This window comes from Oncorhynchus mykiss, chromosome 19 (genome assembly GCF_057628025.1).
Source record: "Oncorhynchus mykiss isolate SJ-2025 chromosome 19, ASM5762802v1, whole genome shotgun sequence".
Classification (NCBI taxonomy): domain Eukaryota; kingdom Metazoa; phylum Chordata; class Actinopteri; order Salmoniformes; family Salmonidae; genus Oncorhynchus; species Oncorhynchus mykiss.
In genome coordinates this window covers 43283169-43294363 of record NC_143040.1, presented here as the reverse complement: position 1 = coordinate 43294363, position 11195 = coordinate 43283169, and the positions used below count along the sequence as shown (strand labels likewise).

Genomic DNA, 11195 nt, shown 5'->3' with positions numbered 1-11195 from the left:
TATGTTGCCAGAGGTTTTATTAGAGATCAAGTCCCTACTCACAATGCTTTCTGAATTGAAGAGTATCCAAAGTAATACAATTAACAAGCAAATTTGTGTCCTCAAAGAATGTCTTGAAAACATGGAAATGGAACCCAAAAAATAGATACTTTTGCACATTGGCCACCAGAGGATGCTCCTTACTATAACTCTGAGATGAATACCGGTCTTTATTTCTGGAAAACAGAAATACAGTTTAATACAATCCGAGATGAATTACTGGTTGTAGTTTTGGCTTGTAAACATAAAAAAACAGATTCAACAGATAATTAACATCCAAGTTTATTACTTTAGTTTCGAAATAAAAAGTTGTTTAAATAATAATAAAGCTGTATTGAAAGAATCCACATACATCAGACATGCGATCACACAGTTAAGTAAGGAGGGTGTTGGTAGAAATGTGACCAAAGGTTTGAGAAAAGGTTTTACTAATGGGGGCAGACTAAATAACTGAAATCTTTCTGCTGTACATGTTATAGTGAGGAATAGCCCATGGTCATGACTCTCAGTTCCATTCCATTCCACACATTGGATAAAGGTGTCTTCTGTACAGGGGAGTTTTGTTAAGAGCCCTGATGCTGAATCTGAACAATAACGCATCGCTTGCGGTACGGCTTTGGAAGCATAAGGACCTTATGTTATAGATCAGCAAAAAAAGGTTCAATTGATACAGACCTTGATAGGGTTCCCACACGGCCATATCTCTATGTTACAGCGCTTGTTTTTCGGAAAACAGACGGAAGAGGCAACCACCTGTGCTAAATACAGAAGACGGTGCTCGTAACACCTGTGTTCGGGAAGTGTCGTTTTGTCAGATGAAGGCACCCATAGCTGGATCTGTGCAAAACTGCTACAGTAAGTGTATATTTTTTATTTGAAGGATTCTTTCTGATGAAAGATAAGGGCCATATGTTTCGAAAGCCGCATCGCAAGCAATGATTAACGTTTGTAGTTCAAATTAGCCACTTGTGGGCGAAGCTAATGGCTGAAAACTGTGGGGAGAAGGAAGACTGCCGCCTAGATTTTTTGAGAGTCAAGTGAGGTGACACTGGAACGGGCATACAGTATGTACATAATATAAACATACAGTACCAGTCAAAAGTTTGGACACAGCTACTTGTTCCATGGTTTTTCTTTATTTGTACTATTGTCTACATTGTAGAATGAGGACCGCCACATGAAAGGAAGACCCAGAGTTACCTCTGCTGCAGAAGATAAGGTCAGAGTTAACTGCACCTCAGATTGCAGCCCAAATAAATGCTTCAGAGTTCAAGTAACAGACATCTCAACATCAACTGTTCAGAGACTGCATGAATCAGGCCTTCATGGTCGAATTGCTGCAAAGAAACCACTACTAAAGGACACCAATAATAAGAAAAGACTTGCTTGGGCCAAGAAACACGAGCAATGGACATTAGACCGGTGGAAATCCGTCCTTTGGTCTGATGAGTACATATTTGAGATTTTTGGTTGTGAGACGCAGAGTGGGTGAACGGATGATCTCCGCATGTGTGGTTCCCACCGTGAAGCATGGAGGAGGAGGTGTGATGGTGCAGGGTGCTTTGCTGGTGACACTGTCTGTGATTTATTTAGAATTCAAGGCACACTTAACCAGCATGGCTACCACAGCATTCTGTAGCGATACGCCATCTCATCTGGTTTGGTCTTAGTGGGACTATCATTTGTTTTTCAACAGGACAATGATCAAAACACACCTCCACGCTGTGTAAGGGCTATTTGACCAAGGAGAGTGATGGAGTGCTGCATCAGATGACCTGGCCTCCACAATCACCCGACCTCAACAGGGTTGAGATGGTTCGGGATGAGTTGGACCGCAGAGTGAAGGAAAAGCAGCCAACAAGTGCTCAGCATATGTGGGAACTCCTTCAAGGCAGCTGGAAAAGCATTCCTCATGAAGCTGGTTGAGAGAATGCCAAGAGTGTGCAAAGCTGTCATTCACGGCAAAGGGTGGCTACTTTTAAGAATCAAAACTGTATAATATATTTAGATTTGTTTAACATGTTTTCTTACTACATGGTTGTGTTATTTCATAGTTTAGACGTCGTCACTATTATTCTACAATGTAGAAAATAGTACACATAAAGAAACGCCCTTGAACGAGTAGGTGTGTCCAAACTTTTGACTGGTACATGGCAGTAAATGTTGGGCTGCATAGTTTCCAGACTGATATCCTCCGTGTGTTAGGATGACCAGAGGAAGAGCAATTATTTTTGGTAACTCTTCGAATAATATAGAAACAGTGACACTGTCCTTTCAAGTCAGCAGGCCTAAAATTAGATCCTACTCTTCTACAATACTGTATATTTCAGTTCTAATGGAGTATTTTATAGATGAAAGTTATAGGCTCTAATAAAATGGTAATATTGCATCTTTGATTTGGTTTTAAATATCTAAATTAGGTCTTTGCAAAATTGTGATAAAAACAGTATTAAAATGTGTTTCTTGTTATGCTTTTTTGCTCATCTCAAAAACGTAATTCATACATGATGGATTGTGCTTCAAGAGACACTGTTTCTCTGCATGGGGTTGGCATCCTCTACTGTACTCTCGAGAGGTGTCTGACTGACTGAACACAATAGCAGGAAAGAAGTTCCACTTTCTCCCGTTTAAAAGAGGAAATGTGTCGCAGCCGGTGTGTGCGCGTGTGACCCCTGGCTTTCCATTCCACTTCCTGCTAATTTTTGCAGGTAGGAAGGGTCAAGAAGAGTGTCCTACTCCAGGGCAACATCCCTATGCTATTAAAAAAAGTGTCCCGTCCACAACAGGAGAAAAACTGTCATTCAGAGCACAGCATTTTAAAAGTGTAGGTTTTGGCAATTAACACAAATAGCTTAGAGAGTCACTCCTTATCCATAGTTCATGGTTTTCAGAGGAGGTAATATCTTATATGTCTGTTTCCAGATGGACACAAGCTCTGGGTTATTGTTGCTTGAGTAGCAGAAGAGTAAGTAGAAGTCTGTCCACCACCTTTCCTGCTCAGTTCCGTTTTAGAAGTGAATTCTGTCCACTCCCAAAACTGGGGGCACTAGGCTCATGCCAGGACACCAGAGGGCAGCATAGCTTAGCTCCAGTAAGACAGGATCAGTTGTTTCAGAGGTTCAGTTTGGTGACGGGTCGCTCCCTGCTGGTCTCAGCTGATGAGTTGACTCGTTTGCGGTTGCGTTTCATCTTGGACAAGTCCTTATCGAACACCTCCCCGGAGCGCAGGGCTGAAACGAGGTCGTCGAATTCACCGTCCTCCTCACAGTTCTCCTTTGCCTTCTTGGCCTTGCGCTCCTTCTCCCTCTGCTCCTTCAGCTGAGGGGACAAAACAGGAGGAACTTAGTGACTCACACTTACAGTAGCAATGTATTTGGTGTATTGAGTAAATGAGCAGTACAGCAGTACAAGAGTAGTGCTCATTTACAATACTGAGTAAATGAGCACTACTCTTGACCTACATTTGAGTGTGACTAGGTCAAGAGTAGCTTGCGTATTGTGTAATCTCACAAACACTAGTTTGATACCCATTTGTAATAATTGTTACATAATGAATGAGTGGTGAAATGGTGACCATAGGTGACTCTCTCTAGTGTTGTGGTTGGAGATAGACAATCTTAACAATCTAACCTGTGCTTCCATGCGGGCCCGTCGTTCCTCTTCCTCCTTGCGTCTGCGCATGTTCTCATTCTCCTGCTTAGCGTCAGCGAACGCCTGCAGGAATTGGTCGAAGATTCCAAAGAACTCGTCAGGCTGCATACGGGTTGCATCCTCTCCAAAATGCTGCACTGCCTTCAGAAACTGGAGAGAAAACAAAGTTAGTCACCAAGTACTTCAAGATGGTCAAACTGCCTTTCCTGGAAAGAAAAAGGAGTATCTGTGATCCTTCATCAAGATGTAATGAAATGCAGTCTGTGTGTCACAGGTGATTCAGTGTGAATGTAGGTGAACATTCTTTCAGTGATACACTAGGGATGAATGTGTGAGACCTTGTTGCCTGGTTGATTAATCTAGCTTTAAATCAGAACCTACCCCCATCACACCTGGGTTTAAATACTATTTTAAATCCTAACTAATACATTATCTTGGCTTGATTGAGCTTGTCTGGCACATTGGAACCAACAGAACTGTTGCAAATGTTCACCTGGCACAGGTGAACTGAGGGCAAACACTCAGTATTTGAAAGATTTCGAATAGTATTTGAACCAGGGTCTAATCCCAACAGAGATAGTGTCTTCCTCCCTGTCATTGTAAAGTGTAATTTGACACATACATAACCCTCTATCCCCTGCACATGTATCAAATATATTCCACATGGCACGGGGGGGGGGGGGGTCGGGGGAAACCACGCCTTTGAAACTGATAGCCTTGACCCATCTTAGTTAAACACTAACTGCCTATATTCAGAGGTTCCAATGTCCACACAGGTAGACTTTACTATGTCTTTACTAAGTTACTATGTCGCTGAAATACAGTGAAACACGTGGCATAGCATTCCCAGATATATGAGTTGGTTCGATCTTTAAAAGGTGACTTCAAAGCTGCAGTAAGAAGACTGTGTGCTACCTACTTGGTTATGTGGCCAAGGATAATGTTACAGGATTTGCGATGCCCATCTATTATTTTTTATAGCTCTATTAGAGCTCCTAGTTGTGAAAAGGAGGGGAAGGATGGACAACACGACCCCAACCCCATAGAAATATAACTACTAGAATGTACATTCCCATTCAAGTCAGTGTTCTGTGATGGGTGAACCAACACCCATTTGAGTGTAACCATGAGTGTTCCTGTCAAGTTGCCGTGGTCTGAAGGGCTTTGTCCTCACATACAGACAGACAGACAGACAGACAGACAGACAGACAGACAGACAGACAGACAGACAGCATGGCCCCCAGCACTCTGCCCCCCGTTCTCACCAGCTCCTTGGCCTCAGTCAGAGAATCATCCACCTCTGAAAAGCTGAAGCTGGCCACAGTGATGAAATGGCTCACCACAGACACAAACTTATCCCCCGAAACCTGAGGATGACCTCTCTGGAAATCCAGCTCCTACAGGGAACAGCATTACAGGAGAATTACATGATTGCCATCAGACAACCCACAACACAAGAGTACAGTACCATGCCCTTGGTAGAGGAGTGTAAGCCTAATTACACTGCCTGAGATATCATGTGTGGCTTCATAAAGGGAAACCAACATAAAATGGCCACTCACCAGCTCCACACTCTTCAGACCAGAGCGTAGATTGTTGATGTCTTTCTCCAGCTCTGTCATACTGTGGATAAGAGGAGAGGAAAGGGAAAGAGAGGGACTGGAGTTTATTCACATGAAGCATTAGAGACATGAAATGTGAGACAATAAAACCCAACTTCCTCCCTTCTCACTCAGGAAATAAATAGATTCAGGGTTCACTAGGTTTTAACAGAAACTAACTTAGATGATCTTTATTTGCAACATGTTTTCTTACCGTTTTAGGTTTCCTTAAATCTATGGATTATGCTGTTTGCTATAATATTGCTTTCTTCTGGTAAGACAGGAAACACCTTGACCTACCAAAGGTTCTAGGGTTCACACTTCACACATTTGAATTAGGGGCATTAAGAACAACCTGTGCCTCTGACAAATCCAGACAATATAAATATGACCTTTGACCCTCTATGTAAACAAGGTTTGTAAGGCAACACACACAGCAATACGGTCTTAACCTTTCACATTTTCCACTTAAAGTCAGGCACCATAAATGTAGCTTAGAGAGGAAGACTCAACTTTTACACTGTTGTTACAAGGTTAATTACACACAATTGCTACACAGACATGAAAGCAACTTAGGTTTATGAAACAGTATCGGTAGTGCGTGTGTGTGTGTGATGGGGGTGGAGGGGGGGTTCTGATTCAGTCATCCTTAGCAGCAGTTCTTACTTGACTTTAGCTGCCTCTGGAACACTCTGAAGCTCCTCCTGGAACACAGCCACTTTGGGATACTTCTGCTCCAGGATGGTGATCAGGTAATGCAGCAGAGTAATGTTCCTACAAACACAAACATCATATACATCACACACAACGTCATTCTCTTTTAAACTTAGAGTTGTGTCATTTGGACAGGTTTCATTCATTCATATCAATGGAATATATATATATGATATATAAACCAGACCATTTCTTACTTGTCAATGCTGGACTTGGTGTCAGCGATCTTGTTGAGTGAGGACACTTTGAAGCCATAGGCGTTTCCCCTCTGGCCCTTGTTCATGTAGTTACCAAAGGCCAGGACCACTTCCAGAAGCTGCTTGAGGTTGCGGCTCTGCAGCATCTCTTTAGAGGCCCTGGTTAGAGCTGGGGAGAGGAAGAAGTTACGAGGATGCCTAGTTAAATAAAGGTTAAATAAAAATGTAAGTCAGTTAAGAACAAATTCTTATTTACAATGACGGCCTACCAGGGAACAGTGGGTTAACTGCCTTGTTCAGGGGCAGAACGACAGATTTTACCTTGTCAGCTCGGAGATTTGATTTAGCAACCTTTCAGTTACTGGCCCAACGCTCTAACCACTAGGCTACCTGCCGCCCCAAAAGACATTGGTTGAATCCCAAATGGCATCCTAGTCCCTATAAAGACTCATACATACACTACATGACCAAAAGTATATGTGGACACCTGCTCGTCGAACATCTCATTCCAAAATCATGGTCATTTATATGGAGTTGGTCCCCCCCTTTGCTGCTATAACAGCCTCCCCTCTTCTGGGAAGGCTTTCCACTAGATGTTGGAACATTGTTGCGGGGACTTGCTTCCATTCAGCCACAAGAGCATTAGTGAGGTTGGACACTGATGTTGGTCGATAAAGCCTGGCTCGCAGTAAGCGTTCTAATTCATCCCAAAAGGTGTTTGATGGGGTTGAGGTCAGGGCTCTGTGCAGGCCAGTCAAGTTCTTCCACACTGATCTCGACAAACCATTTCTGTATGGACCTTGCTTTGTGCACGGGGCATTGTCATGCTCCTACAATGTTATTGTATGCTGTAGCGTTAAGATTTCCCTTCACTGGAACTAAGGGGCTTAGCCCGATCCATGAAAAACAGCACCCAGACCATTCCTCCTCCACCAAACTTTACAGTTAGCACTATGCATTTGGGCAGGTAGAGTCAGACTGCCAGATGGTGAAGCGTGATTCAACACTCCAGAGAACACATTTCCAGTGCTCCAGAGTCCAATGGCGGCGAGCTTTACACCACTTGAGGCGACGCTTGGCATTGCGCATGGTGATATTAGGCTCCTGTGCAGCTGCTCGGCTATGGAAACCCATTTCATGAAGCTCCCAACGAACAGTTATTGTGCTGACATTGCTTCCAGAAGCAGTTTGGAACTGGTTGTCAGTGTTGCATCCGAGGGCACTATTTTTACACGCTTCAGCACTCGGCGGGTCCCATTCTATGAGCTTGTGTGGTCTACCACTACGCGGCTGAGCCTTTGTTGCTCCTAGACGTTTCCACTTCACAATAACAACACTTACAGTTGAGCGGGGCAGCTCTAACTGGACAGAAATTGGGCAAACTGACTTGTTGGAAAGGTGGCATCCTACGACGGTGCCACATTGGAAGTCACTGAGCTCCTCAGTAAGGCCATTCTACTGCCAATGTTTGTCAACGGAGATCACATGGCTGTGTGCTCGATTTTATACACCTGTCAGCAACATGTGTGGCTGAAATAGCCAAATCCACTAATGTGAAGGTGTGTCCACATACTTTTGTATATATAGTGTACCTTTAACACCTTAGATAGCATTGTATCTGCAGGCTTTGATTATTGCCAGCATCTCTCATTAGAGTATGTTTACATTTGATTCCACAGTCCAACCAGTTATTAAAATGGTTTAAAGGTAGATCATTTGAGCATCGAACATTGTAAAGAAAATCCTACCTTCAACTTTAGGTTTGACTTCGACGATTCTTTCAGCAAACTTCTTTTTGAAGTAGAGGGACTGCAACCTCTGCTGGTAATGGTTGATCCTGTATTGTAGTTTGAAGTGAAAAGGTTAATTAGGAGTTTACATAGATACAACGCTCCACTGAAACGGTTTGTGTAATATGGTATGACGTCCTAAATGAAGGGCATTAACTTTTTAATAGAAAGACAGTTTTTTGGGGTTTTGTTCACACATTTTATCAACAATCGGGGTTAAATGACTTTGACCTCATTCTGAGGTTTTGTGACAAAAAAACAACATCTTTGCAACATCTTTTACAAATGATCTTACTGGATTAAATACCCAACATGGAAAACTCAGAGCACATTTAATAAAGAAGCTCCTTTCCTTCTCCCTGCCCAAACGCTGTTTCCATGGCTACAATGTTTTCAGGAAGCCAAAACACAAACGTCGCCAGATCCTGGAAGGAAGTCTCTATTCCCATAGTAAACGGCTTGACACATCATGGAAAAAATGGTGCCGGTGCTACACTTGTACATTAGAACCTGCACATTGTTTCCCTTCCTGTAATCTAGTAATCCAATCTTCATTTGTAACACAGAATGCTCATTAAAGCGAGAGCTATTAAAACAGTGAGCCCTATCCCTGGGGTTTTGTTCTTTGTTGCTGCGCGAGCCGAGAATGTCTCCCCATGGGGGCTTCATATTAATTCATGAACAATATGAGGTACATGGAAAGTTCAGCTGCCTGCCGCCACCTACACACCAGCCTCCCCCTCAACCACAACCTCCCCCTTAGCTTGTAGACAGTGACAGTGAAAGAATTTACACACTCACATATTATACTTAAAACATAATATTAATAATCATCATAATTTGGTGGGTGCTTATTTGTCTTGTTACACATGGTTTGAAATGGAAATGTGTTTTTTGCATATCCCAACTCCCCCTGAGACACCCTTGGAGAGTGAACATTGAGCAATTAAGTCCCTTGAGCAATAAAGTGCCTTGCTCAAGGGTACAGAAAGATTTTTCACCTTGTTGGCTCAGGAATTCGAACTAGTGACCTTTCGGTTACTGTCTCAATGCTCTAACCACTAGGCTACCTGCCACCACAAAAAAAACTAAACCGTTTGGGGGCTGAATCTCATAAGTATAGTCCATAGTGAATTAAATGGAGAGCATCTATTTGACCTAAACAGGTCCAAATACAGTGCTGTTAATTTGATTTACTAAAAAATGATCCCAATCCTTCTACACTCCCCAAACCCTCACTGGACCAATGGCCTACACTGGCACCTTTTTAATGTCTAGAGTGATGTCCCTCAGCAGTTAGATATGCCAAAGAGATTTATGTTAAAAAGACGTTCACATCCAGCTAGCATGTGTCACTGTGTGTCATACATATGCTCCTGGTGTTGTAAAACAATGAGGTGATTCGATTAATCTGGCCTGGGCGCCCAGGTAGGTGTGCTTTGCACTGGGTGAAAGTTGATTACATTCGTTATGGAACCGGGCTGCCTCCGGGCATGAGCTAGGTGGCCCATTCAAAGCCTAACAAAATTCTAGCATACGGTATGGAAAAGAGATGTTGTATGTTTCTGGACGATGCACCATTCTGCCTTGTTGACAACACAACCGAGAGGCGCAGATTACTGTTCCATTTGAGAAGGGCACTCCTCCCTCACCATTCAAGTCATGGGCCATAGACCAGCATTATCGAATCCGCCCAATGATCGGTCTCGATTCCTGACATTTTATTACAATACTATAAAAAGCATGAACTGGCGCTAAACCCAGAGAAAATGATTTAGTGTAGAGGTGATGACTAACGGCGAATAAACTGTAAGCTATAAAACAAAGACAGTCACATATGTATAAACTCCCAGTAATTTATTGGGTAAAACACCAACATTTCGGCATCACTGTGCCTTCTTCAGGGTGATACTATAAACACAGAACGTGTTGTTACAGTAAACCGACAATGGAGTCAGTCCCTGATGAAGACAACTTTTTAACAATTAAGTCGTTTTTAAGTCAACTTCCCTTGTCATCCATGAGCACCTGAGTATTTTCCAGTATACCAACAACAAAATAACATCCTGTGGCTAGTGCCTAATATGGGGAATGTAGTGATACACATTGTAATAGTACCAATTTTGTATTATGATACCGAAACGAAGTCCGTACCTGCTCATCTCGTAGAGGAAGCGGTCAGCTTTGGCCATGCGGTCCAGCTCATGCTTGTGCTCCTCCAGGAGATCCACGTCACTCTTCTCTGGGACAAACTTTAGCAGCTGGACAGGAACACACCAGGGGGAGAAGACTGTTACCAAGAGAGATCTTGTACATCCACATGCTAATCCCCATATAGATTCACTGTGATAGCTAATGTCTGGTGAGCTTTCTGGCGCAAAATGTAAGGTAAGGCGAGTTTCCACCTTACTACGTAAAGACAGCATTCAGATCCTTTAAACCCTTGCTAAATAACCTACGCCATCCGGGCAGGGCCATGCCCCACCCCTACAAATACTCCAATCCGTCACTAACCCAGTCCCCTTATTTAGGTCCCTAAAGCAACAGCAACAAAAAGTCTTATAAAACTGGATTATCCTTCAAGTACTCTCACATCTATTTGAAATTACTATAGTATTTCACCTAGTAACCATCATAATTATGGGGCGACAAAAAACATGAAGGCTCAGTGGTTTTGAGAAAAGTTTAACAGGGGATGAGGAAGGAAGAAAACGTGACAAACTGTATCCCCCCCCCCCCCCCTTGGGTTGTGCAATGGCGGAGATCCTTGTGAGCTATACTCGGTCTTGTCTCAAGATGGTAAGTTGGTGGTTGAAGATATCCCTCTAGTGGGGGCTGTGCTTTGGCAAAGTGGGTGGGGTTCTATCCCGCCTGTTTGGCCCTGTCCGGGGGTATCGTCGGACAGGGCCACAGTGTCTCCCGACCCCTCCTGTCTCAGCCTCCAGTATTTATGCTGCAGTAGTTTATGTGTCGGGGGCTAGGGTCAGTCTGTTATATCTAGAGTACTTCTCCTGTCTTATCCGGTGTCCTGTGGGAATTTAAGTATGCTCTCTCTAATTCTCTCTCTCAGAGGACCTGAGCCCTAGGACCATGCCTCAGGACTACCTGGCCTGATGACTCCTTGCTGTCCCAAGTCCACCTGGCTGTGCTGCTGCTCCAGTTTCAACTGTTCTGCCTGCGGCTATGGAACCCTGACGTGTTCA

General features: G+C 43.4%; 1 protein-coding gene across 8 annotated transcripts in view; it reads right to left on the bottom strand.

Annotated features, from left to right (window-relative positions):
- The window catches only part of LOC110497719 (disheveled-associated activator of morphogenesis 1), a 78117-nt gene continuing 66922 nt past the window's right edge, over positions 1–11195 (bottom strand). For all 8 annotated transcript variants that reach the window (XM_021574027.3, XM_090211093.1, XM_021574026.3 and 5 more), the window contains 8 exons: positions 10147–10253; positions 7951–8039; positions 6203–6371; positions 5958–6065; positions 5253–5313; positions 4956–5087; positions 3670–3840; positions 1–3357 (listed from right to left, as the gene is read on the bottom strand). In XM_021574027.3, coding sequence (XP_021429702.3) covers positions 3151–3357; positions 3670–3840; positions 4956–5087; positions 5253–5313; positions 5958–6065; positions 6203–6371; positions 7951–8039; positions 10147–10253 — 1044 coding nt within the window. In that variant the 3' untranslated portion in view covers positions 1–3150. The remainder of the gene's footprint in view (positions 3358–3669; positions 3841–4955; positions 5088–5252; positions 5314–5957; positions 6066–6202; positions 6372–7950; positions 8040–10146; positions 10254–11195) is intronic.